Here is a 27,998-nt window from a genome sequence, read left to right as displayed (position 1 = left end):
AGGGAAAGGAATAGGAAGTTCGGGAGGGTGTTGAAACTTTAGTGTGAGGAAGGCCTCATTGAGAAGGTAGCACTGAGGAAAGCAAAGGAATGAGTCATGCAGATACCAGAGAAGAGCTTTCTGTCCAGAGCCTCTGACACGGAAGTGTGTCTGGCATGACTGAAAAACCAGCAAGGAGGTCAGTGTGTTTGGAAGTGAGTGAATGAATGAGCAGTGGGGTGAGTGGTGGGAGATGAGGTCAGGATGGAAACCTGTTTCTGGTTCATGTAGAATCTTAATGGGGCCTATTTTTGCCTTTGCTCTGAGATGGGAAACCACTGAAGCTCTTCGAAAGAGAAGTGATGTGATCTGACACATGTAAAAAGATCATTCTAGGCACTGAGACAATCCAAGGGAGACAGGAAAATCTTTTCCAGAAATGGTGGAACAACTGAGTCTAAATGAGAAAAAAATTGGGACTTCCCTGGTGGTCCAGTGATTACGACTCCGAGCTTCCAACGCAGGGGGCGAGGATTCAATCCCTGGTTGGGGAACTAAGATCCCACATGCTGCGCAGCAAAAATACATAAATAAATAAATGAGAAAAAAATTGAGTCACAAGCCCTACCTCATTCCATATATTGATACAAAAACTAGTTTGAGATGGATTATAGATCTAATGTAAAAAATCAAACCATAATGCTTATAAGACAAGAGGGAAATGTTTCTGTGACCTTCGCACAGGCAAGATTTCTTAGGACAAAAACAACAAAAATAAAGCACTAACCATAAAGAAATTAGACCATCAAAATAAGTCTCTGTTCATCAAAAGAAACTTAAAGTGAGAAGGCAAGCATAGTCAGAAAAAACATTTACAGTATGCGTTTCTAACAAAGGGCTTGCATCTCATTTAAAAAGAGCTCCCAGGGACTTCCCTGGCAGTCCAATGGTTAGGACGCTGCGATTCCAGTGTCGTGGGCCCTGGTTCGGTCCCTGGTCAGGGAACTAAGATCCCACAAGCGGCTGGTGTGGCAATAAATAAGTAAATAAAAAGAGCTCCCACAAATCAATAATAGAAACACAACACAATACGAACGTCACTCTTAATGCTCTGCTGAAAATAGAATGGAGAGGGACAGTTGCTTCTTACCTGTATTGCAATAATACAGGTGAAATATGATGGTGACTTGGACCAATGGGGGCTGGTGAGAAGCACTCAGATTCTGGATCTATTTTGAACTAACGAGAGTTGCTGACATTGGGTATAAGAGAAAAAGAGGGGAAAGAAAATGCCCTCAGTATGCCACGTTCATGAATGTAAAGACAGTATTACAGGGACTTCCCTGGTGGTCCAGCACTTCCACTGCAGGGGGCAGGGGTTTGATCTCTGGTCGGGGAACTAAGATCCTGCATGCCACACAGTGCGGCCAAAAAAACAAACAGATTCAGTATTGCAAAGATATAATTTCTCCCAAATTGGTCTATAGGTTCAATATAATACCAATCAAAATCCCAAGAGATTTTTAATTGACAGACTAATTCTGAAGTTATGGGGAAATGCCAAAGGACCAAGAATAAGCAAGACAAGCTTGAAAAAGACTAAAGTCGGAAGATTCGAACTATCAGATGTCAAGACTTTTAAAGTTTTAGTAATCAAGACAGTGTGATACTGGCACTTGGTAGACCAATGGAATAGAACAGAAAGTCCAGAAAAAGACCCACACTTGTTTTATGACAAAAGTGGCAATGCAGAACTGTGGGGAAAAGACAGTCTTTTCAATAAACGATACTGGATATCTGGGGGGGTGGGGATGGTTCTTGACCTTGAACCTCACACTGTACATGAAATCAGTTCCAGATGGGTTGTGGATCTAAATGTTAAAAGTAAAACTGTAAAACATATAGAAAATAACAGAATATCTTCATGATCTTAGGATAATCAAAAAAGTTTTTTAAACAAGTCAAAACTCAATAACTATAAGAGCGGAAATTCCCTGGCGGCCCAGTGGTTAGGACTCAGTGCTTTCACTGCAGTGGCCTGGGTTCAATCCCTGGTCAGGGAACTAAGATCCCGCAAGTCTCAAGGTGTGGCCAAAAATAACAAAAATAATCAAGAATATCTGTTTATCAAAAGACATACTAATCTCCAGGGAATTATACTGAGCAAAAAAGATCAGTACCAAAATGTTACATACTACATATATGATTCCAATTATATAACTTTTATTTTTAATTGTGGTAAATTACACATAACATAAAATTTACCATCTTAACCAATCTGAAGCCTACATTTCAGTGGTAGTAAGTACATTTATATTATTATGTAACCATCACCACCATCCATCTCCCAGAACTCTTTGTATTTTGTAAAACTGAAACTCTACCCATTCAACAATAACTCCCCATTCTTCCTCGTCCCTGGTCCCTGGCAACCAACGACCTACTTTCTGTTTCTATGCATTTCACTACTATACATTCCTCACATAAGTGAAATCATAAAATATTTGCCTTTTTGTGACTGGCTCCTTTCACTTAGTATAACATCGTCAACGCTGAATAACATCCCATTGTATATATTCACCACATTTTGCTTATCCATTCATCTGTTAATGGACACTTGGATTGCTTCCATGTTTTAGCTATTGTTTTTGTTTTGTTTTGTTTTGTTTTGTCCCCCCCCACTCCATCCTCCCCCACCCACCCCCCACCCCCCCACCCACCCACCCCCACCCCCCCACCAGGGATTGAACTCGGGCCCTCGGCAGTGAAAGCTCCGAGTCCTAACCACTGGACTACCAGGGAACCCCTATTTCTAATTTTTTGAGGAACTATATTTTTTTCCACAGCAGCTGCACGATTTTATATACCCACCACCTACCAACAGTGTACAAGTGTTCCAATTTCTCCACATTCTCACCATTCTCACTTGTTCTTTTCTTTCTTTCTCCCTTTCTTTCTTTCTCTCTCTCTCTTTTTTTTTTTTTTGGTAGTAGCCATCCTAATGAGTGTGAGTTATATATAACATTTTTGAAATGACAAAATTTTAGAAATGGAGAACAGATTAGTGGCTGCCAGCGGTAGGAACAGGGGTGGGTGTGGTTATAAACATCAGGGATCCTTGTACTGGAACTGTTCAGTAACTTTATCGTGGTGGATACATGTACATACACACGTGATGAAATTGTGTAGAACTTAATACACTTACATAAGTGAGCACAAGCAAAACAGGAAATCTGAATAAAATTGGTAAATTATATCAATGTCAACATCCTGTGATACTTGGCTGTGGTTATGATATTACTCTACAGTTTTGCAAAACGTCACCAGTGGAGAAACTGGGCAAAGTGTGGAAGGGACCTCTGCATATTATTTCTGACAACTGCATGTGAATCCACAATTGCCTCAATAAAAATTTCAATTAATAAGCACACACACACACTCACACACAAGGACCCATGGAGAATATGAGAAGGCAAGCCTCAGAATCATGGGAAAAGATATTTATAATACATATATCTGGGGGGAAAATGTAGCACTCAGAATATACTTTGCAAATCAAGAAGGGAAAAGACAGATAACCCAAAAGAAAAAGAGAAATGATGGCTCAAGCACTGCACAGAATGGCCAATAGATGCATGAAAACATGTATGGCAAAGATAGTGGCAAAGACAGTGGCAACAATATTTTCTATTCTACATGTCCCTCTTACAGTGTGACTTTGACAGTCCTTCCAATTAGAGGTGGAGACTATGCCCCCTTCCCCTTGAAACTGAGTGGACTTTTGTGGCTATTTAGGTCAATAGAATACGGCAGAAGTGATAGTATATGACTTCCAAGGCTAGCTCATAGAAGACAATGCATCTTCCACTTTATTTGCTGGAATAGTCTGTCTTTAATTCTTCAGCCACTGTGTAAGCAGTCTGACTGTGCTGTGAGGAAGCCCAAGCAGGCAGACCACATGGATAGGCCCTGAGCTACATGAAGAGAGAGGGATGCCCGGCCAGCTCCCAGCTCTCCCAGCCCCCATCTGACTTCATCTGCATGAGAAACCCCAAGCCAGTTCTGCACAGCAGACCTCCTGAAATCCTGACTTCCAAAACTGTGCAAAGTAGGAAAAGGACTGTTGTTTAAGCTTCTAAGTTTGGGGATGATTTGTTACATAGCAATGGATAATGGGAATAGCATGCATAACTTCATTAGTCATCAGGGAAGTCCAAATTCTGACCAGAACAGGTATCACTGCACATGCACCAGAATGACTAAAATGGAAAAGAGTAACAATACCAAGTGTAGGGGAGGATGTGGAGCAACTGGAAATTTCACACACGGCTGGAAGAAATGTCAGTACAACCACTTTGAAAACCTGTTTGACGGAATATAGTACCTACACCTGAACATAAGCATGCCCTTTGACCCAACCACTCCACGCCCAGCAGAGATACACACACATGTATGTACAAGAATAATGGGAGTTCCCTGGTGGCCTAGTGGTTGGGATTCTGGGCTTTCACTGCCATGGCTCGTGGCAGCGTGGTAAAAAAAAGAATCTTCGTGGCAGCATTATGAATAATGGCCCCCAAACTCAAACAATCCAAATGTTTACTAATGGTAGAATGAATAAAGTGTAGTGTTTTCATGAAATTGAATACTGTGCAGTAATGAAAATAAACCAATTACTGATCCATACAACAACTTGAATGAGTCTTGCAAACATAATGTTGAGCTAAAATGATACACAGTACGTCGTTCCATTATACAACATCCAAAAAAGCAGGCAAAGCTAATCTACGGTATTAGAAGGCAGGATAGAAGTCACCTTTGGAGAGAAAGAGGCGGGTTAGAGAGAGAGGATGCACCTGGGAAGGTGGTGTTTCTTGACCTGGGTGGTTCTTACTTGGGTGTGTTCACTTGGTGATAATTCACTTATGAGTTTGGTGGGGTTTTTTCTTTTTTCTTTCTTTTCCTTTTTTTTGGTGCCACGCAGCTTGCGGGATCTTAGTTCCCTGACCAGGGCTCAGGGTCCTAACTACTGGACCACCAGGAATTCCCCATTTTTTGAATATATATATATATATATATATATATATATATATATATATATATATACACATATATATTGTACTTCGGTAAAAAGTTAATTCAAGAATAAATTGTCGGGCTTCCCTGGTGGCGCAGTGGTTAAGAATCCGTGTGCTAATGAAGGGGACACAGGTTCGAGCCCTGGCCCGGGAAGATCCCACATGCCACAGAGCAACTAAGCCCGTGCGCCATAACTACTGAGCCTGCGCTCTAGAGCCCGCGAGCCACAGCTACTGAGCCTGCACGCCTAGAGCCCATGCTCCGCAACAAGAGAAGCCACGACAATGAGAAGTCCATGCACCACAACAAAGAGTAGACTCCACTCGCCGCAACTAGAGAAAGCCCACGCACAGCAACGAAAACCCAACACAGCCAAAAATAAAAACGAATAACTAAATTTTAAAAAGCGAAAAAAGAATAACTTGTCTCAGTGGGTGTATATATATTCCAAACTTATCAAATTGTGCATTTTTAATACGTGCAGTTTATGGTCAATCATACCTCAATAAAGTTTTTTTTTTTTTTTTTTTTTTTTTTTTTTTTGCGTTACGCGGGCCTCTCACTGCTGTGACCTCTCCCGTTGCGGAGCACAGGCTCCAGACGCGCAGGCCCAGCGGCCATGGTTCACGGGCCCAGCCGCTCCGCGGCATGTGGGATCCTCCCAGACCGGGGCACGAACCCGCGTCCCCTGCATCGGCAGGCGGACTCTCAACCACTGCGCCACCAGGGAAGCCCTCAATAAAGTATTTTTAAAAGTTGAAAAAAAAAAAGGATAAGTTGCCTCCAAGGCTTTTTGGCTGATCTGGAAGAATGGAGCTGCTATTTACTGAAATGGGAAAAACAGTTGAAGGAGCAGATTTGAGGTGGGATCAGGGACCTCGGTTTTGGACATGTTAAGTCTAAGGTGCCTATTAGAGAAATTTGCCAACTAGGAGGTTCACTTTACAAGTTAGTTTTGGGGAGAGGTCTGGCCTGGACACGTGGATTAGGGAGTCACCGGTGTGTAGACAGTATTTAAAGCCATGGGACGAGATGAGATCAACGAAGGAATGAGTGCAGGTGTAAAGAGAAGAGGTTCAAGGATTGAGCCTGGGGCCGTCTATAGTGAGGGTTATTATAAGGACTAAATGACATAGCTCAGGTTCGCATCAAACATGACATTTCATGAGCGCTTAGCATGTAGGAGCTGGTATGATTTGCTTGGTAGCTGGCTTATAAAGCCCTCTTTCAGGCATTTCTTTTTTTTTTTAACAGCTTTATTGGAGTATAATTGCTTTACAGTAGTGTGTTAGTCTCTGCTTTATAACAAAGTGAATCAGCTATACATATACATATAGGCATTTCTTTTCTTTTTTTCAGATTTTAATTTTATTTTCCAACTGATTACTAAAATGATGTATATGTTGTACTCATTTAATCCCTGAGTCAACCTGTGAAAAGAGCTACTGCCCTCCATTTTATGAAATAACTGAGGCTCACGGAAGTGGAGAAACTTACCCGAGGTCACACAGGGTCTGAGCCGGAACCAGGACTGCAAGCCAGATGCCCAGACTCTGAGGCTCCTGCTCTTTTCACTACTTCCTGTTGACTTTCAGGAAATGGAGGCCTGGGTGGCCGCACTAGGACCTAAGTAGGATATGGTCCTGGTTCGCCTTAGCGTCAGGGACAGTGGCTAGCCAGAGGAGACGACCAGAGGGGCCTGGGAAAAGGCAAGGGTCTTGCTGAAAGAGGCTTGAAGGATGCTGGAGGCGGGGAAGGGGCAATGATCTGGAGGGAGGCTGAGGCATCAGCACCTGTGTTAAAGCCAATGGACTCCGAGAGTGGGGAGAACAAGGCCTCGTTCCCTGAGCCTGGAACCAGCCTCAGGAAGGGCTGAGGGCCCAGCACAGAGGGGGTTAAGCACCCTGGAACCTTTGCCTGGGGTGGGGGTGGAGGCAGAGGACTGTCTGGAGGAGCCTCTTCTGGCCTGATAATCCAGGCTGCCTATCTCTTTCACAGCAGTTGTGAAGCAGACAGGTTGTCCTGGCAGGGAGGGAGGGAGGTAAAGCCCGGCTGATGGCGGGAAGGATTTGAGGAGGGAGGGACACCCAGACTCCCTGGAGATCCTTTCCTACCTAACAGCTACCTTCAGGGCTGTGCCAGGAGATGGGAGCGGGCATGGCCCGAGTCTGGACATGGGGGCTGACCAAGAGAACAGGAACTGGGAGCTGATGAACAGATCTAGGAAGGTGTGGGTTGGAAAGTTTCTATATCTGCCTCAATATGAGCCTGGGCAGGTGTGCGCTCCCACGCACACCTGGCAGGTATTTGAGTGAGCACACGTCCCACCCCTCTCCGCCCCGGGGAGGATGAGTAGGAAAAGCCCATGGCAAAGCCAGAAGGGAAGGAGCCTGGCATTTGCTGAGCTCCTGTTACATATGAGCCAGTCCCTAAGTTAGAAACTGTCACCTCTACCGTCTCATTTCATCTGTACCACAATCATGAAAAAGATGGCATTTTAAGCCCATTTTACTGATAAGGAAGCCGGCGCTCCAAGAGCAGGCAGGGCCCAGGCCCACTCGGCCAGCTGTGATAGAGCCCGGGCTCTGACAGGTCCAAAGCCATGCTTTTCCCTTCTGGCTCTGAGTCTATCCCGGGCCGGTGGTCTGGAAAAAAAGCAAGAACTCTAAGGCGTGACTCCTGAACTGTACAGGCTGAGGCGCTGGTTCAAGCCTCAGAGGGCCTGGCCTGTGATTCCAGGGCGTGTGAGCTCCATACAAGGGCCTGGCTCGTGAGCCGCAGGAGGTCAGAGAATGCAGAGCATTGTTGCTGGGTTGCAGTTGGCCAAGAGCAGGTGTGGAAGAGGCTTAAAAAGGGGTGAGACGGGTGGGAGTATCTGAGGAAGCAGAAGCAAGGAGGGAATCCCGACTCCATTGGGAGCTTCCCACGTACACTTTCACTGAGTCTTCCCGAGGTCAGCCCCATTTTAGAGACGAGGAGACCAAGGCTCAGAGAGATGAAGCAAGCGTTGTGGTCAGAATCACATTACTGGTAGGTGGCAAAGCTCGGGTCTGATTCCATTGCCTCTGAAACTTTCTAAGGCCCCACAGAGACACACACAAGATCAACCTCATTTCATAGCAGCTTTGTGCACAGAGCTTGGGATCTGGAGTTTAGAGAGCAGAGCTGTAGTCTTGCCTCTTTTCCTGGTTACTGTGTGACCCAGGGTCATGAGTTTCCTCCCAGAGCTTCAGTTTCTGTTATAAAATTGGCATGCAGTCATCTTTCGGAAACTGATGGACGTTGGCAAGGCCCCCAGAGAAGCCATTGCTATGACCCGCAGCACCTGAGTTCATTGCTCAAATCGTGCCCTTGCTCATGGGGCCAACAGGAATAGAGCGTGTAAGGGGATGTGTTGAGAACGTGAGTACACGCTGGTCACTGTCTGCAAGGCATCTGTTCAGTGTAAGGCTTTCTCTGAGCATCTCCCAGGATAAGGCCCATGAAGGGTGCTGGGGCCATAGAGAAGAATCCGACAAGGTGCCTGCTCATGGAGCCGCTGGGGACAGATAAGGGATCAGATGAATTCTCACAGTGTGATAAGGAGAACAGGGAAGGTCCAAGCCTAGACACAGGGGCAAGTGTCAGGGAGGGTTAGGAGAGGCTTCACAGGCCAGTCATGAGGACACCAAGCCGGGAGGAAAGGCGCTCGCCAGCGTAATCTCTGACGAAGCCCCAGGTCGCAAGCCCCAATCTACCACACGGAGAGTAAGGATTAGATCAGTTTTCCAACCTTTCTTGCTAACACCTGTTAAGCTCCTAGAACCACAACAGCCTCTTGCTTTGAGTCCCCTGCATCTAAAGCAAAACAGGAGAGCGAGAGCTTCCCAGAACTTCTTAAAGTCCTTGGTTCCAAGATGAGTTTTGCTGCTAACTGTGCTGTGAGTGAGACATTGAAAGACCGTATTTTTCGGCCTTCTTTTATCTTTGTACAAAACTGCCGACTTCGTGAAACTTAGTAAAACAACCCAGAGAAAATTAAGAGTAATTTTACTAGCTGAGTCCAGTTTTTTTGATGTGTATCTCCGTGTGTTATAGGTCTATGCAGACATCATACATGTGTGTTGTGTATGTGTATCTGTGTGTGACTCTGTATGTCTGTGTACCTGTGGGTACCTGCTGCTGCCTTCCTATTCCTCATAGGGTCATGGGTTCCCTGATTCTCAGAGGTGGAGGGAACCCTGAGGCTTTGGATGATATATCCTCCCCTCCTCTGGGCCTCAGTTTCCTCTCTTATATAAAGGAGGGACTTGAACTTCATGATTTTGAAGGAAACTTGCAGATCTTACTGTCCTTAATTTCATCACTCAGCACATGGTTTAAGGACTTCATCCAAAGAAGGACAAAATAAGAGTCAAACGTTTAAAGCTGCAGTGGCAGGGACTGGAATCAGACTTTGGAAGGATAAGGTCCCGGACAAGCCCACCCCAGTCTCAGGAGAGCCATGAAGCTCCTAGTCTGAAGCAAAAGCTGTGAGCATATAAGCCTTCTCCCAAGGACTGGGATTGTGTCCCCCAACCCCAGGCTGGCTGCCAGGCAAGGGGCAGCATCTCCATGTGACCTGCAGAAGGGGAGAAGTACTCCCAACCTAACTCCCCTCAGGGTTCTAAGGAGGGAGAAGGATGGAAAAGCAGCCATCCAGGAGACCGCCCTCAGCATGAAGTGTCCTCAGGTTCTACTGTGGCCCCTGCAAGCTCCTGATAAGCAAAAGGGCCCCTACCCTGATAGCCCTAAGTCTGCTAATCAGGGTCCCCAGACCACCCCGCCCAGGCTCAGGCTCTCCTTCAGCCCACACCCTGAGCGCAGGCTCCTCCACCCAGCTTGAGGCCACAGTCACAAGATCTCTGGCTGGTGGAGATATTTCTCCTCTACCTCCAGGACCCCTGAGTTCTGTCCATGCTCACCCCTGGACTTGGCCCCCAGGGTCTAAGTGGAAACCTAGCCAGCGAGTGGCATGAATTTGGCCCTAGTGCATGAAGGCTTTACTCTGGGAAAGGAGCCTGGACTATCTGTGGGGTCACAGGACAGGAAAGGGGGTCGCAGGGAGGCAGGAGTAGACAAGGATAATTCCTCACTGGGTTAGAGCACCTGGGTCTATAAAGGCTTCTCACCCACATTTCTCACTTAATTCTTACAACTTGGTAAGATACGTATTATCACCAAAGCTCAGAACAGTGGCATTTGCCCCCAGTCACACAGCAAGAGAGTGAAACAGGAAAGGAGAGAAGGAAACTGACATTGGTTCATGCACGCTGGGCTCTGATCTGGGTGTTTGACATGAGTGCTCCCATAATCCTTGTAACCACTGCTTGAGGTAGGTTGGACAGCGCCCATTTTACATTTGAGGAGACTGAAGCAGAGAGCACTTGGCCCAGAGGCACAGAGCTGGATGCAATGGAGTCGGGACTGTCACTCCAGGCCTGTTACCTCTAATCCTGGGCTTTCTCTATGGCCTCCAGCTGCTTTCAAGAGTATTTCATGAGTTCTCAGATGTTCAACAACAGGTCTCGGGACCTCCCTGGTGGCGCAGTGATTAAGAATCCGCCTGCCAATGCAGGGGATACGGGTTCGAACCCTGGTCCAGGAAGATCCCACGTGCCGCAGAGCAACTAAGCCTGTGAGCCACAACTACTGAGCCTGTGCTCTAGAATCCGTGTGCCTAGAGCCCGGGCTCCGCAACAAGAGAAGCCACTGCGATGAGAAGCCCGCATACTGCAACGAAGAGTAGCCCCCGCTCGCCACAACCAGAGAAAGCCCACGCACAGCAACGAAGACCCAATGCAGCCAAAAATAAATTAATTAATTAATTAATTAAAAAGAAGCAACAGGCCTCACTTGTGGCCTTCAGTGAGCCCCTGTGGGAAGCGGGTGAAGTAGGCATTAATTTGTTTAACCCCTTCTGTGGGCTAAGTGCTAAGTGCTTTACCGGCAGCTCATCACCTAGCTCTCACAGCTCTGCGAACTGGGGACTGTTATTGCTCCTGTTTACAAAGGCAAACATGGATGGTCCAAGAAAATGGCTTGCCTGAGAGAGCCACATCTTTGTCAGTCTGCCTCCCCAGGTCAAAGTCTCTCCCCTCCCCCACATCACATCAGTCATCCGACGTGAATGCCTGTTTAGTCACTGCTCTGTGGTAGAGATACAATGGTGAATAAACCAGGCCCTCGTGATTATTTGCTTAATGTGAATAATCACACAAATAAACGAGCCCATAACAGGGGGATTTAACTAGCCAGGAAAAACTTCCCTGCAGAAGAGACACTTAGAGATCTGAAGAGAGGGAATAAGAGTTAACTAGACAAGAAAGGAGGGAAGATCGTCAAACAGAGTCAAGAGCATGTGTCAAGCCTGTGCAACGGCAGGAGATAAAACACCTCCAAGGAACCGAAAGAAGTTTGGGTCTCTCCCCTCACTCCCCATCCTGGCCTCATCTGCCCCTGCAGAGGGGGGTGTAACTGCTTCCCAGAATACACACCAGATGGTCTAGGAGAGGAGAAGGGGAGGGAGCAGAAAAGCAGACGTGTTCCCCAGAATGGGGGTCCAAGGAGCAGAGGCCCTGCTTTGAGGAGTCTCTACTCCAAGTCTCACCTTCCCCAGAGGCAGAGAACCTAATACTGCCGGGCTCTCACTCTGGGGGCCTTGAGCTCTGACGAACAGCCCCTACCCTTTCCTAAGCTGGCTCCCACGTGAGCTTGGGACTCAGCCAGCCACCCTCAAATGTTCCGGCAGAGGACCCCTCCCCCTAGAGGACCTTGCCCTGGCAGAGGTGGGCAAAGGGTCCGGCCTCCTTGGGTTCAGCATAAACATAGACAAGGGCCGGGGGACTGAAATTTAGGTCAGCGCTTGCCCCAAGATCCAGCTGTCAGGACCCTCCCTGCCTTATAGAGATTCAAACTAACATTCCCACCACCAAAAACAACCACCACCACCTCCCCAGGGTTCTGACCAGCAATTAAGCCCTGCAGGATGGCTGGGGTGAGGCTGTTTTTCCTTCAGCCAGGCCCAAGCCTAGCAGGCTTAGCAAGGTCCATAAAAGAGTATGTGACAGGGCTTCCCTGGTGGCGCAGTGGTTGAGAGTTCGTCTGCCGATGCAGGGGACACGGGTTCGTGACCCGGTCCGGGAAGATCCCACATGCCGCGGAGCGGCTGGGCCCGTGAGCCATGGCCACTGAGCCTGCGCGTCCGGAGCCTGTACTCTGCAACGGGAGAGGCCACAACAGTGAGAGGCCCGCGTACTGGGGGAGGGGAAAAAAAAATTGCAAAGAGTATGTGACAAAGGGCCTAATGGAGAAGGGCCAGTGACCCTCAGTCCAAGGAGTCTAGCAGGGAAAGGGTTAAGAGGCAGGGCCTTCCAGAACCCGGGAAAGTGCCCCGCCCAAGGGGAGGGGCCAGCTGGTGGATTAAAAGGGAGAAGCTCGAGTGGAGAGGCAGGAGGGACAGGGTTTCCCTACTTCCAAAGGCCTTAGTCTGCAGTTCCAGCCCCAGGTAAGTGTTCCTCCTCTGGGTCTGTCTGCTTGTTGGTCTGACCAGAGGAAATTTTCCGCTTCATTATGTGACCTCTGGCTTGTTAAACTCCCGCACTGGGTCCCTAAGGACATCTCAACAGACCCTAGCTCTGAAGGGCTCTTTGGATCAGTCCCCTTCAGGCTGCCCTTGACCACAGGATCAACGAGATGCCGGCCAGGGAGTGGGGAGCTGTGTCCATCCCTGACCTGTCCTGCTGTGCCCCCAGTGCCTGGCTCTCTCTGCCACAGTGCTCTTCAAGCCATGCTCCCTGTGCCTCCTGCAGGGCCCTGGCTGGGATATCATCATATACTGTAAGTTTGTGATGAGACACTACAGTATAGATGATGTACTAGTCCGGGTACTCCCAGCTCTGGAGGCTGATGAAGAGGCCAGGGGTTGCTGCAAGCCCACCGTTCTCACTGCTCAGCCTATCACAGCCTGCCGACCGCCAGGGCACTTGGGGGTGGCGAGGAAACCGTTACCATTACTGAGTTTAGTAATGGTAACGGTTCTCTTGCTGCACCCAGAAAACGTGCCAAGAAGATTGCTCGGGACCCTGGAGCAGCCTACTGAAGGGAGGGAGACTCCAGCTCAGACAACGGGGTAGGGGTGGAGGGAATGGGTACGTTTTCTCTTTCCTGTTCTAAAGAAATAAAGATGAGACCCAGAATGCTGCTTGTCTTTCAACTTTATTAGCATCCGAGATTGGAGAGAGGGATCAAGGACTTGAGGAGCAGGTGGGAGGCACTATCTCACTCAGGACACGTGGGTCCTTACACAGCTGCAAGGTGTACGAACTGAGGGGAGAGGGGAAAGATCTCCCTGCTAACAACTCAGGAAGAAACTCGGCCCAATGCCAGGTGGCAGAAGTGCTCCCACACCAAAGGGCCAGCTTCTAAGACCTAAGTAGCTACAGGCCCAGGCAGAGGAACCACGTGGGAACCAGGCTAAGGCAGATTCCTTCCTCCAGCAGGAGGCATGGCCGGGCAGGGGCTGTGCATGCTCGGCCAGCCACCCAGTCACTGTCCAGGCCCGGCTCCAGGCCCTGCAGGCCCCAGGTAAGGGCAGCTCTGGTCAGTGGCTCCCGCCAGCAGCCTGGGCAGGGATGCCTTGGGAAAGCTATCAGAGGGTGGTCACTTGAGGAGTTTCACAGACAGGCGGAGCTGAACTTCACAGAGGAAGATGTTCATGAGGTCGCGGCCCACCTCCTGTGCCACCTGGGAGATCAGGTGCCCTTTCGGACCGATCAGGATCCTCTGAGGGTGGGGTAAAAGACAGGGACGTGAGCCTGCTCTCAGAGCTCCCAAGCAGTCAGGGAAGAACCCCTGCCTAACAGAGTATTGGTCCCCCCTCCAAGCCCGGCCCTGCTTACCATGTGAGATTCTTTGGGCACCAGAAGCTTCTGCTCAATCATCAGCTTCCCGTCTGGCCCTTCCTCCCACATTACCGTCTTCTGCACAGGGAGACACCGTGACTGGTCAGGCAGGCCCCTACCCCGCCCTCTTCGGGACCCAGCTGTCTGCTCCGGGTGTGTGCCTGATGGAGAGCCCCATGACCCCTAACTGCGCCTGCACCTGCTGCACATTGTAGGGCACCTCCTGGGGCAGGTACTCCAGGAGCTTCTCTCGGATCATGTTGGCGCAGATCTCCTCAGGCGTCTGGCTGGTGAGGACTCCACTGTGGAACTCCCAGGGCCCTGGCCGGGCCTGTGCCAGGAGGTATTGCTATGGGCACAGAGGGAGTAGGTAGGCATCTCAGTCCCAAGCAGGACTTTCCTCTCACTCTCACTTCCAAGAGGAGGAACTCTGAGGCTTGTCTTCACATGGTGGAAACCAAGGGCCAGGCTATGGTCAAGGCCAACTGACCTTTAGTGTTTTCACATCCTCCTGGCTTAGGGCTGACAACATGAAGATCTCCTGGAAGTGGGGCCAGCCAATCTGCTGAGGGTCTCCCACAGACAGTGTGTTTGGGCCCTTAGCTGCTGGGTTGGAGCAATGGTTGCCCGGCTGCGAGCGGACAGCCTGCCTCATTTTCAGCTTCTTGCCATTGACCACACCTTCAGTGAGGGCTGCTGTAAGCTCCAGGAGAACTGACTTCTGCTTCAGGCAATCAACCTGGGGGTGGGGGACGGGCAGAGGACTGTGGTCAGTGAGACGGGACCCTTTAAGTAGACCCCTTCCTCAGGTAGGTGGTGCTCACCTTGTTCATGACAAGGATGCTGGGGACTTGGGAGAACTGGGTCAAGCACTGGAGCACCTGGGGACTGAGCTGGTTCCGAGTCCACTTGTCCGAAACATCCACAAGAACCACAACTGGCAGTTGGCAGTGTAGGGAGGACAAGGTTATGACCACTCATTCCCCCTAACCCCCAAAACTTCCAGGGTATGGGATCTGGCCAACCCCCATTCCCCCCAAACTATCAGCAATGAGAGGCCATGACCATGTAAATTGGGCTTCAGTTTCCCATCCTGAGCCTAACCCAGATCAGCAGATTCCATGCTCTTCCATGGATCTTCCAACAAAGAGAGCTCCAGATGGTGCCTAAGGGACAGACATACATAGATCAGGAAGGGTCTTGGGAGTGATGCCCTCCTGAGGAGGGATGGGGTGTGATAAGGGGGTTTTCCAGCCCCTATGATGCAATCTCCCCACTCCCTCTTCAACACCTTTCCCCCCTACAACTCCCTGTTTCCCTAGATATTACCTTTTCTGTTTAGCAGGGCTGATGAGGCCAGGTGTGTCAAGTAGAATCTAAAATCAGGAAAAAGAGATGCCCAGACCCCCGACCCCAGGAGGAAAGATTATGGCTGGGTAGTGAAAGGTCACCCACCCTTGATGTCAGGAGCCTGCCCCCACTTCTTGGCCAATTTTTACCCTCCAGCCTTGCTTTAATTCTAGACAGGATCCAGGAGAAAGAGAACAACTGTGAATATCTGGAAGATTAGGAAGCAGTAAAGAGGCAGTGAGACCTTTCTGACTAGATGCCAAAGGGGGAAGGTAGAGAGAGAACTGCACAGGCCTAAAAGGAAGAGGAGCCCCCTTCCCTCAGAGCAGTGAGCCTAAGCATCATTTTCTTCAGGTCTAACAGTAAGGGAGACCCTCTTAGCTTCAACCTCTGTCCTGTTTGCTGGACATCCATTGCAAGTACCCACCACCTGGGTCTCTTTCTCTGTGATGACCCCCAGAGCTTGGCTGCGAGTGGTGTGCACCTTCTGAGAGACAGGGAACACCTGCCAGGAACAAAGAAGTCCCAAGTGAGGTCCCAGATCCCTCTAGGACAATCCACGAAGGCACAGTAAGAAGTGAGAAATGAAAGGGTCGGGGGTGTCAAGGATGCAGCATACTTTTCGGCCCAGCAGCTGGTTGGAGAGGGTTGACTTTCCTGCATTCGGGGCACCCAGGAGGACTGCTCGTAGGACTCGGGGGTTCTCAGGCATGTCGGGGCGATGGACCAAGAGGAGATCCTGCTCATCTGTGTGTGGGAATGGGAGGGGAGTGAGAGGTAGTGCAACATGGATCCCCTGTCAGGTACTTGGTCCTACGCATCCACAAAGGGAATATGGATACGAGATTCATGCATCAGGTTGAAGCCGAGACCTGGCTTTGAGATTCAGTTTGTCCATTACGTTGTTTATATGCCTTTATCAAGTTCTCTAACTGCTCTAAGCCCCTTAGTTTTCTCATATGTAAAACAGAAATGGTATTGATGACTACTTACTGTATAACCTTCTTTTGACCATTGGCAATTGTGTGAAACCACTCAGCACAATGCCTGGCACTTAATACTCAATAACCTTGTGGAATCGTATTGTGTAGTTGTGCCCAGTAAATGTATGTACATGTGTGAAAGTATCTCTATACCAGATAAAGCCAGAAATCCCTCCAGCTCTATCTTACCCTACTAAGAGTACAATGAAGGCTCTGCAAGCTTTCTCAGGCTTTCTGTAATTGCTCCTCATGACACTGCATCGTAATTACCAGTTTTTGTGTTCAGCCTTTAGTCTATGCTACTTGAAGAATAGAGGGTGCTATTTCCAGGTGTACAGTTGACCCTTGAGCAACATGGGTTTGAACTGTGTTGGTCCACTTATACGCAGGTTATTTTGTTTTTTTATTCTTCACTAAATGTGTACTATGCGATGTGCAGTTGGTTGAATCCTCAGATGGGATTCGTGGATACGGAGGAGCTGCATATACGGAGGGCCCACAATAAATTATATGAGGATTTTCGATTGCATGGGTTCTGCACTCCTAACACCTCTGCCCCGAGTTGTTCAAGGGCCAACTGTAACTCAGTGTCTTGACAAGTAGATGGGTCAAGCTTGCTCCCCATGTGAGGACAGAGAGCCACAACTCTTCCATGCCTGTGGCCCTTCAATCTCCTGCTCTTTGTGAACGTCTGTGGTTGTGACCAGATCGGTTCCCTCTGGCTCGAAAACTCTTAGAACCTAGTATCTCTTTCCTATGAGATCCTTCACTGCTCGCTTCTATCTCTCGGGGCCTCAAGATCGTTTTCTGTAATACAGAGCCAAAGACGATATCCCCAGACACTGAGGGGTTTCCCCGACACGGGATTTTCTGTGCTAAAATAGTGACAATCCCAGACAAATCTATCTGGGCCCTTTACCTCTGTGCATGGACACGGCGGGGACGCGAAAATTCAACGAGCTGTCTGGCTGAGAGAGTCCAAGGAAGCAGTCCAGGGCTGAGCTCTGGCCATTAGGGCGAGAAGCCGAGGCCAGGCGGGGACCAGAGAAGGCCGGGCCCGAGACACAGGAGACGCACCTCTGCTGACTGCCCAAGAGCAAGGGGAGCCGGGTCACCCATTCCCTCGCGGCGTCGGGACCCGGCGGCCAAACCCCTAACACTGTTCGAAGGAGCTCAGCACCTCGCCTGCCGGAGGCAGCCATCGCAACCGCAAGGCACGCCGGGAACTCCCAGGAACGCACCTATGATTGGACAGTGCTGCGGAGAGGCGAGCGAGCGGGAGAGAGCTAGATCGGCCCGAACAGAGCGGAGGAACATGGGACATTGGAGGTGGGCTGGAGTTGGAAGCGCTCTGGAGACTGCCCGAGGCTAAGGAACGGGGAAAAAGTGTATTTAGAGTTTGTGTGAGCTTGAAGATCTTTTGGATTCTCATACGCATCGTGTTTTCTTCTTCTCCTGCCAAAGTTTTGTAGAAGGCCCTTCTAGCCCTGCCTCATGAAAGACTACATCTCCCACGAGGCTAAGCGGCAAAATCGTTCTCTTAGCGCCTGACCCCACTAAGCGGGAGAAACTCGCGCAACGAAGGAGGGATGGTCCGGGGCGTGGGACCGTGTACTGCTCCCCGTGAGGGTCTTTTTAATCCTTTCCAGCCTCAGGCTTGCAGGATCCCCTCCCAGTGCCCCTCTGGCTTGGCATAGCGTCGGCAGCGGCCTCCGGCAGTCTGTACCTTTACTTTATGGGAGCCTCCTGTAAGGAAGGGTCGGTGTTCCCGATGAGCAGCAGACCCGGATTTCCCTCCTGTAAGACTCGGCTACTATCTCCTCTCTGAGGCCATTCCTTTCTGGAGAAAAACCAGAGGGTCTGCAAAGGGAGAAGAAGCGGCTTAGTCACCTAGGATCTCCCGGACTGCCTTAGCGGCCTGAGGAACCTGATAGACCTTGGCCGATCTGTGGCCTTAAGCCCTCTCTTCATCCTTTGAAGCCTCAGTCAGACTTTTGGAATTGAGGGATAAATCTCGCGGGTTTGGAGGTGCTGAGGATACAACAATGAACAAAGCGGACAGAAATCTCCAGCACGGGACTTGTATCTTGGGGGCTGTGCGTGTGTGTGTGTGTGTGTGTGTGTGTGAGAGAGAGAGAGAGAGAGAGATACGTAAGTGACCTGTGACCTGACAGGAATAGTTTCAGTAGGATGGTCTGGGTGAAAGCCTAAATGGAGTGGGTTTAAGAGAGAATGAGGGGAAAGGAATTGAGGGCGGCCAGAATATATATACAACTCTTAACCAGAGGAGCAGAGCAAAAGAGAATGGTAACACAAGAGTGGAAGAGAGGGGTGGAGTTAAGAGACGATTTCCTTTTTCTTTTTTTTAAGATGGGAAGTTTTTGTTTGCTCATGGTAGTGACCTAGTAGAGAGGAAGAAATGGATGATATAGGACAGAGAGGGGAGAATTGTTGGAGGATGGTAAGAACCAACTGGCCAGGCTGCTGTTGTCGGAGTGGATGCTGAGTGTCCAGAGAAGCTCTTAGTGACATGGATTGACAGAGCCTTGGGCAGCCAGATGCACTGATGGTTTGCAAATGGTGTCAGGTTCCAGCTTTCAGGCTGCCTGCTCTGTTAGTAGAAGAAACAACCTTTTTGTAACATGATATTCTGGATATCCTTTGGGCATATGGGTGTCCAAAGAAAAAGATGCTACTAAATATGAGACAGCCAACAATCAGAAAAATACAAATCTTCCTTCATGGACAGTTAGGTGAAATACCATTTCAACTGCAATTTAGGAGAAGGGAAATGTCAGGTTAAACAGTAGTTGAAGAGCTTAATTGCATAAATGCAACTATCACCCAAGGAACACATATTAAGTACTACACTGGTGGTAACAGATAACAGTGAAAGAATCCCAGGGATGACACAAAAACTTAGGGGAAATGATTCAAAGTGTCTTGTTAATTCTCTTCTTTCCCAGAGATTTTCTATCTATCAAGGGATATTGTGGGGGGAATTTTGTATTTTGTGAGGTTAGGAGAGATTAATCAAATGAATCAGACTGCCTGGGTTCATATCTCAGCTGGCCACTTATTAGCTGTGTGAGTTTGGACAAGTTATTTAAACTCTCCACGTGTCAGTTTCCTCTTCTGTAAAATGCAGATGATAATAAACATTTATCTAATATCATATGTTCATTTGAATCTAGGGTTTAGAACAATGTAGGCTCTTAATAAATGTTCCTATCTTAAGGCTGTTTTACCCCCTCAGAAACCTTGTTCCATGAATTATCCTTTCTTTTCTTTTTTTTAAAGTAAATTTATTTATTTAATTTGTTTATTTTTTGGCTGCCTCGGGTCTTCGTTGCTCCGTGCGGGCCTTCTCTAGTTGCGGCGAATGAGGGCCGCTCTTCGTTGCGGTGCGTGGGCTTCTCATTGCAGTGGTTTCTCCTGTTGCGGAGCACGGGCTCTAGGCGCGTGGGCTTCAGTAGTTGTGGCACGCAGGCTCAGTAGCTGTGGCTCATGGACTATAGAGCATAGGCTCAGTAGTTGTGGCGCACAGGCTTAGTTACTCTGCGGCATGTGGGATCTTCCTGGACCAGGGCTCGAACCCATGTCCCCTGCATTGGCAGGCAGATTCTTAACCACTGCTCCACCAGGGAAGCCCCTATCCTTTCTTTTCTGTATAGACAATTTCTCTCTGTACTATATGCCTCCCATCAGTATATATATATATATATTTGTTTGTTTGTTTGTTTGTTTTTTTCCGGTACGCGGGCCTCTCACTGTTGTGGCCTCTCCCGTTGTGAGGCACAGGCTCCGGACGCGCAGGCTCAGCGGCCATGGCTCACGGACCCAGCCGCTCCGTGGCATGGGGATCTTCCCGGACCGGGGCACGAACCCTCATCCCCTGCATCGGCAGCTGGACTCTCAACCACTGCGCCACTAGGGAAGCTCCAGTGTATATATTTTTTAACATCTTTATTGGAGTATAACTGCTTTACAGTGTTGTGTTAGTTTCTGCTGTATAACAAAGTGAATCAGCTATATACATACATGTATCCCCATATCCCCTCCCTCTTGCGTCTCCCGCCCACCCTCCTTATCCCACCCCTCTAAGTGGTCGCAAAGCACCGAGCTGATCTCCCTGTGCCATGCAGCTGCTTCCCACTAGCTATCTATTTTACATTTGGTAGTGTATATATGTCAGTGCTACTCTCTCACTTCGTCCCGGCTTACCCTTCCACCTCCCCATGTCCTCAAGTCCATTCTCTACATCTGTGTCTTTATTCCTGTGCTGCCCCTAGGTTCATCAGAACCTTTTTTTTTTTTTTAAGATTCCGTATATATATGTTAGCATAAGGTATTTGTTTTTCTCTTTCTGACTGACTTTGCTCTGTATGACAGACTCTAGGTCCATCCACCTCACTACAAATAACTCAATTTTGTTTCTTTTTATGGCTGAGTAATATTCCATTGTATATATGTGCCACACCTTCTTTATCCATTCATCTGTCGATGGACACTTAGGTTGCTTCCATGTCCTGGCTATTGTAAATAGAACTGCAATGAACGTTGTCGTACACGACTCTTTTTTGAATCATGGTTTTCTCAGGGTATATGCCCAGTAGTGTGAGTGCTGGGTCGTATGGTAGTTCTACTTTTAGTTTTTTAAGGAGCCTCCATACTGTTCTCCATAGTGGCTGTGTCAATTTACATTCCCACCAACAGTGCCAGAGGATTCCCTTTCCTCCACACCCTCTCCAGCATTTATCATTTGTAGATTTTTTTGATGATGGCCCTTCTGACCAGTGTGAGGTGATACCTCATTGTAGTGTTTGACTTGCATTTCTCTAATGATTAGTGATGTTGAGCATCCTTTCATGTGTTTGTTGGCAATCTGTATATCTCTGGAGAAATGTCTATTTAGGTCTTCTGCCCATTTTTAGATTGTGTTGTCTGTTTTTTGTTTTTTTTTTGATATTGAGCTGCATGAGCTGCTTGTATATTTTGGAGATTAACCCTTTGTCAGTTGCAAATATTTTCTTCCATTCTGAGGGTTGTCTTTTCATCTTTATGGTTTCCTTTGCTATGCAAAAGCTTTTAAGTTTCATTAGGTCCCATTTGTTTATTTTATTTCCATTTCTCTAGGAGGTGGGTCAAAAAGGATCTTTCTGTGATTTATGTCATAGAGTGTTCTGCTTATGTTTTCCTCTAAGAGTTTTATAGTGTCTGGCCTTACATTTAGGTCTTTAATACATTTTGAGTTTACTTTTTTTGTGTGTATGTTTGTTAGGAAGTGTTCTAATTTCATTCTTTTACATGTAGCTGTCCAGTTTTCCCAGCACCACTTATTGAAGAAGCTGTCTTTTCTCCATTGTATACTCTTGCCTCCTTTATCAAAGATAAGGTGACCATATGTGCGTGGGTTTATCTCTGGGCTTTCTATCCTGTTCCATTGATCTATATTTCTATTTTTGTGCCAGTACCATACTGTCTTGATTACTGTAGCTTTGTAGTATAGTCTGAAGTCAGGGAACCTGACTCCTCCAGCTCCATTTTTCTTTCTCAAGATTGTTTTGGCTATTCAGGATCTTTTGTGTTTCCATACAAATTGTGAAATTTTTTGTTCTAGTTCTGTGAAAATTGCCACTGGTAGTTTGATAGGGATTCATTGAATCTGTAGATTGCTTTGGGTAATATTTTCACAATATTGATTCTTCCAGTCCAAGAACAAGGTATATCTCTCCATCTGTTGATATCATCTTTAATTTCTTTCATCAGTGTCTTATAGTTTTCTGCATACACGTCTTTTGTCTCCTTAGGTAGGTTTATTCCTAAGTATTTTATTCTTTTTGTTGCAATGGTAAATGGGAGTGTTTCCTTAATTTCTCTTTCATACTTTTCATCATTAGTGTATAGGAATGCAAGAGATATCTGTGCATTAATTTTGTATCCTGCTACTCTACCAAGTTAATTGATTAGCTCTAGTAGTTTTCTGGTAGCATCTTTAGGATTCTTTATGTATAGTATCATGTCATCTGCAAACAGTGACAGTTTTACTTCTTCTTTTCTGATCTGGATTCCTTTTATTTCTTTTTCTTCTGTGATTGCTGTGGCTAAAACTTCTAAAACTATGTTGAATAATAGTGGTGAGAGTGGGCAGCCTTGTCTTGTTCCTGATCTTAGTGGAAATGGTTTCAGCTTTTCACCTTTGAGAATGATGTTGGCTGTGGGTTTGTCATATATGGCCTTTATTATGTTGATGTAGGTTCCCTCTAGGCCTACTTTCTGGAGAGCTTTTATCATAAGTGGGTGTTGAATTTTGTCAAAAGCTTTTTCTGCATCTATTGAGATTATCATATGGTTTTCATCCTTCAATTTGTTAATATGGTGTATCACATTGATTGATTTGCATATATTGAAGAATCCTTGCATTCCTGGGATAAACCCCACTTGATCATGTTGTATGATCCTTTTAATGTGCTGTTGGATTCTGTTTGCTAGTATTTTGTTGAGGATTTTTGCATCTATGTTCATCAGAGATATTGGCCTGTAGTTTTCTTTTTTTTTTTTTTGCCGTACGCGGGCCTCTCACTGTTGTGGCCTCTCCCGTTGCGGAGCACAGGCTCCGGACGCGCAGGCTCAGCGGCCATGGCTTACGGGCCTAGCCGCTCCGTGGCATGTGGGATCTTCCCGGACCGGGGCACGAACCCGTGTCCCCTGCATCGGCAGGCGGACTCTCAACCACTGCGCCACCAGGGAAGCCCTGTAGTTTTCTTTTTATGTGGCATCTTTGTTTGGTTTTGGTATCAGGGTGACCTCCCATCAGCATTTATGTTTTATTTATTTATTTTTTTCTGCGGTACGCGGGCCTCTCACCGCCGCGGCCTCTCCCGTTGCGGAGCACAGGCTCCGGACACGCAGGCTCAGCGGCCATGGCTCACGGGCCCAACCGCTCCGCGGCACGTGGGATCCTCCCGGACCGGGGCACGAACCCGCGTCCCCAGCATCGGCAGATGGACGCCCAATCACTGCACCACCAGGGAAGCCCAGCATTTATTTTTTAAAGGCTTCACCTCTTCCATCTGAAAACCAAAAACCAAAAACTTCCTTGACCCCCAAGTCCTTTTCCAATAGAAGTCACTTTATCTTTCTCACTAAAATATTGCAGTGAAGATGGTGGACAGAAACAGATGGATTCCAGAGATTTAAGGAGATAGAATTTGAAGGAGATGGTGCTTGAAACCCTCCAGTGGCCTCCTATTACAACTAGATTAGTCCAAAGTCCTTGCATGCATTGAGCCCTGCTAACTTCTACTCCCAAGGTGTCAGGCACACTAGTTTTCTCTTGAATATATCAAGCTAATTTCTGCCTCAGGGCCTTTACACCTGCTACTCCTGCCTCCTATGTTCTAGATTTGGCTTCTGCTCCCCATTCAGGTCTCAGCTGAAATGTCACTTCCTCAGAGAGCCTTTTCCTCACAGCATTTATCACTACCTGCAATGATTCTGTTGCAGTGTCTGGAATACTGTAAGAGGCTGCGCAGGGCTCTTCAGGGTCTTACCTACCTCCTGATGGCCCCAATCTAACCGAGTCACTCCCTTGCTTCAGTGCCCTCAGGATAGAGTGTAAAGTAAGTAACGTGGCTCCAGCTTACTTTGCCAGTCTCATCTCTTGTTCCTCTTTTTCAGCTCAACTGAATTTTTATCAGTCCCCCAATTGCCTGGTATTCTCTCTTACTTCTAGGTCTTTCCATAACCTCTTCCTTCCATGGCTGGTTAAATTTTCTCTTAGGATCCTTTATCCTTCTATGACAAAGCAGTTAATAATATAGTGAATGAGCACACAGATTATTGAGACAGACATCCTGGCTATGGTTCTCAACCTCATTATTTTACTGTGTGACCCAGGGCAAGTAACTTCTCTCTACTTCAGTTTCCTCATCTATAAAACAGGAATATTGATTGTTGTTGTAAAAGAGGGTTGTTACAATTAAAAGAATTTAATATGTGTAAAGTGCTTAGAACAGTGCTTGGCACATTGTAAATGCTATGTGTCTGCTGTTATTTTTTATTTATTTATGGCTGTGTTGGGTCTTCGTTGCTGCACGTGGGCTTTCTCTAGTTGCGGTGAGCGGGGGCTACTCTTTGCTGCAGTGTGCAGGCTTCTCATTGCGGTGGCTTCTCTTGTTGTGGAGCACGGGCTCTAGGCACCCAGGCTTCAGTAGTTGTGGCATGTGGGCTCAGTAGTTGTGGCTCTAGAGTGCAGGTTCAGTAGTTGTGCACAGGCTTACTTGCTCTGCAGCATGTGGGATCTTCCCGGACCAGGACTCAAACCTGTGTCCCCTGCATTGGCAGGCAGATTCTTTTCTTTTTTAAAATTTATTTATTTAATTTATTTATTTTTGGCTGTGTTGGGTCTTTGCTGCTGTACGTGGGCTTTCTCTAGTTGTGGTGAGCAGGGGCTATTCTTCCTTGCAGTGTGTGGGCTCCTCATTGCGGGATTCTTGTTGCAGAGCACGGGCTCTAGGTACACGGGCTTCAGTAGTTGTGGCACGCGGGCTCAGTAGTTGTGGCGCATGGGCTTAGTTACTCCACAGCATGTGGGATCTTCCCGGACCAGGGCTCGAACCCGTGTCCCCTGCATTGGCAGGCGGATTCTTAACCACTGCGCCACCAGAGAAGTCCCTGCTATTATTATTATATGTCCTCTACTAGACTGTAAGTTGTGAGAGGACAAATAATATAGATATTTTATATGTATGTCACTACTGTGTCTCCTGCATCTAGAGCAGTGTCTGGCACATAGTGTCTGGCACATTGTTCAGTGACTGAATAAATTACATCTTTCTTTGGATTGGTGGTCCCTTGGTGGTGTCAACATGTGAAGCAGTTCCAGATATTGTATCTTCTTACATCCAGTTTTTGTGGGAAAGAGCAACAGATCTTCCCAGAAGGAACTCCTTGTGCATTTTTGGCTCTGACTGGGTTACATGCCCATCCATGAAACAGTCATTGTAACTTAGGGAATGTTACGTGTTGATTGACTTGGGGTCTAGGCTATTTGCTCATCCACATGGTCTGAAATTGGAGTAGGGGTGAATCTCTGAATGAGTATCATTGGATATAGTGAGTGAATGCTTGGCAGGAAAAAAAAATCACAATTTTGCCCTTGGTAAGACATTCAAATAGGGAAATGGCTCAGGAGACCCTTATGGTTCAAATATAAGAAAATATGCCATCATCATATAGATTCCAGCAGGCCTTCTCAGGGGCTGTGTGTGGTGGTGGGGTTAGGAAGTCACGGTTCCCAGAAGCTTCAGGGGCAGCTATGGCCTTCTTTTTAGTCATCCATTCATCAGAACATCGTGTTGATATTAATTCTTGCTCCTTTCTGGTTCTGCAATTCCCCTGTGGTGCCAAATGTGCTCTCATTCCAAAGGATAATACTTTTGCAAGTAATGACAACCCTTCTAAGCCTGGAGCTAGGCTCTGTAGGGCCCCACCTACAGGATGTCCTGTTTACTGCCCACCACCCTCTCAGCTGTTGTAGTTTACTCTACGTATGTCCAGATGGAACTCCCTAGCTGGGAGGGTATTCATACATGAAGCCTGAACCTTTGAGTAGATTTGCTTTTCTAGGGACAGGATTATGCCAATTTATACACTTTCTCTACAGCAACATATGTATATATGTAAAAGCCTATGTATGTAAAAGTCACAAGCATCTGAGGAGAAAAAAAAATTCTTAGTTTCCTAGGTGCTTCAGGGAGTAACCCTTAGTTTCTTAGGGACCTGAGAATTCCATTATATGCATTTGTATATATCTTCCTGCCTCCTTTTCCAGAAGAATGTGAGCAGGCTCTATTACCTCCAGCATGTCTGTGACATTCCATTTACAGCCTTTTCAACCTTTACTCTAGGGCCTATTTTTGCTTTTTTCCAAAATGAGGAAGACCCTTAATGTTAGATGAGGAGTTCAAATATTAATCTTAGATGAGGAGTTCAAATACTCGTACCAGATCCTGGCATCCAACAGTAGCTTTTGCTTTCCCTAGAAGTAAAGCGAACTTAAGACCCTTCACAAAAGAATGGAACTGCTTCTTCTCTTTCTCTCTCTCTCTGTGTGTCTCTCTGTCTCTCTGGACTTACATTATATCTTGGTCTCTATCCCTCCAGACTCTGAATTGTAGACAGAAGATTGGGCTGGAGGTAGGATGGAAGAGTCACGGTGATAAGGAGAGTTTCGTCCTGTACCTCCTCTTCCCTTTGACTGCAGTGCATCGCCCGCAGCTTTCAAGTTTGCATTGTTGAGGTGAATTCCCTGGTGGTCCAGTGGTTAGGACTCCATGCTTTCACTACCTAGAGCCGGGGTTCCATCCCTGGTTGCGGAACTAAGATCCCACAAGCCACCAGACGCTGCCCACACCCCCACCCCCCCAGACACAAAAAAGTTTGTATTGTTGAATTCCTGGGACTGAATTGAGCCTAGTTTCTTGTTGGGTTATGATAAGGCAGCAGTCTAGGTAGGGGTCTAGGGGTGACAGCTGGGCCTCCTTGGGCTAAAGGCCTGGTTTCTGTTTACCAATTTGCAAAAGAGCCAGGCTCCACAGCGAGAGTTGTAAAGTAGGGGACTATTAACCTGCAAGTCCCTCGATGGCACATATGAGATGCCTAGAGCATTTTCGTCCCATAAACAGTACGAGCTTGATAAACAGACTGAACAGTGCATTCTAGGTGCAGTCACCTTTTTGACAAGGTCCCCAGAGCTTCTGAGCACCTACTGGCCAGTAGTGTATTCAGGGATGTCAAAGTTGACTCTTGCACAATTACCCCTCAGTGCATTCTAGATGTGATCGTATTCTTGAAAGAAACCTAAATTTATCAGTAGTCACGTCAGAGCATTCAGGCCTTTAAGTGCAAGTGGGATCCAGAATCCTGGAAGTGCTATGAAGTCTACGGCCCCTACGGGCACCGCGTTTAGAAACCTACGCTACCTTCCAGAAGCCTCAGACCCTGGGGCAGGTGCCAAAGCCTCTAAGACTAAGTCCTCGAAGCCAGCAGCCATGTCCACCCGAGACCCGGGGGTCCAGGGCATCAGGCACTGAGGCAGACACCCCCGGTGCGGGCTGCGCAGGCGCGGGCGGCCCGGAAGGGCCCCGGCGCTCCAGGCTGCGCAGGCGCAGGAGCGGCTGCCGGCGAGTCCCCACGGCGGCGGCGGCGGCGGCGACTGAGGAGCCGGGGCGTGGAGCAGCAGTGGCGGCGGCGGGCGGCAACGGAGCAGCCATGAGGGCCGGGCCCAGTCACCGACAGTGAGTGGTGGTGGAAGCGGGGTGGGCGACGGGAGGGAAGGGGGTAACCTGCTGGAGGGATACTCCGACTTGGTGGGGGGGCTCTGCCTGTCGGAGGCGAAGGGGCGTGGGGGAGGGACAGTTTGAGATGATGATGCGGGAATTTGGGGCAGGGGTGGTCAGATGGCCCGGCGTCAGGGCTGGACAGCTTGGGGAGGGAACGGGGTGCGCGCTGCAGAGTGAAGGAGCCCGCCGCAGGGGCAGTGTCCCGCGCTCCCCCGTTTGTCATCGTCCCTTCCCCCGGGAGCTTTCGGTCGCCTCTCCCTTTCTGCTTCTTTCAGAGAATCGTCTCGGGGGATGGGGGTGCGTGGAGGATGAAAGCCTTGCTGGGGCTGAAGAAGACGGCT

General features: G+C 48.0%; 2 protein-coding genes across 4 annotated transcripts in view; one reads left to right on the top strand and one right to left on the bottom strand.

Moving 5' to 3' along the window:
- Positions 1-13,281: 13,281 nt before the first annotated feature.
- ERAL1 (Era like 12S mitochondrial rRNA chaperone 1) lies at positions 13,282-17,521 on the bottom strand. 2 transcript variants are annotated; one of them, XM_030861994.2, is made up of 10 exons: positions 17,232-17,521; positions 15,949-16,076; positions 15,757-15,834; positions 15,309-15,355; positions 15,084-15,145; positions 14,804-14,916; positions 14,470-14,718; positions 14,179-14,328; positions 13,977-14,057; positions 13,282-13,860 (listed from the first exon to the last, which is right to left on the bottom strand). In XM_030861994.2, the coding sequence occupies exons 1-10, from the start codon at positions 17,512-17,514 to the stop codon at positions 13,738-13,740; spliced, it is 1,314 nt and encodes a 437-aa protein (XP_030717854.1). In that variant the 5' UTR covers positions 17,515-17,521; the 3' UTR covers positions 13,282-13,737. The 2 variants fall into 2 exon arrangements, with proteins under 2 accessions (XP_030717854.1, XP_060146317.1); XM_060290334.1 differs by lacking the exon at positions 15,757-15,834.
- Positions 17,522-17,882: 361 nt separating this feature from the next.
- The window catches only part of FAM222B (family with sequence similarity 222 member B), a 74,730-nt gene continuing 64,614 nt past the window's right edge, over positions 17,883-27,998 (top strand). Inside the window, exons 1-2 of one of the 2 annotated variants that reach the window (XM_030862001.3) lie at positions 17,883-18,111; positions 26,480-27,612. The gene's annotated coding sequence lies outside the window, so the exon portion shown is untranslated. Of the gene's footprint in view, positions 18,112-26,479; positions 27,613-27,998 lie in introns of those variants that run through there. The other variant, XM_030862002.3, reaches the window with a different exon arrangement.

The sequence above is a fragment of the Globicephala melas genome, chromosome 20, assembly GCF_963455315.2.
Source record: "Globicephala melas chromosome 20, mGloMel1.2, whole genome shotgun sequence".
NCBI classification, from domain to species: domain Eukaryota; kingdom Metazoa; phylum Chordata; class Mammalia; order Artiodactyla; family Delphinidae; genus Globicephala; species Globicephala melas.
Note: the sequence above shows the minus strand (reverse complement) of the source record. Positions and strands in the feature narration are given on the sequence as shown.

Excerpts from the sequence above, each read along its gene's own strand:
- ERAL1 (XM_030861994.2), bottom strand. The coding sequence starts at position 17,514 with ATGGCTGCCTCCGGCAGGCGAGGTGCTGAGCTCCTTCGAACAGTGTTA. Across the intron at positions 14,917-15,083 it reads CATGGAATCTGCTGATCTGG|TTGTGGTTCTTGTGGATGTT; the intron begins GTTAGGCTCAGG and ends GCCAACTGCCAG. Across the intron at positions 14,329-14,469 it reads AGGATGTGAAAACACTAAAG|CAATACCTCCTGGCACAGGC; the intron begins GTCAGTTGGCCT and ends CTGTGCCCATAG.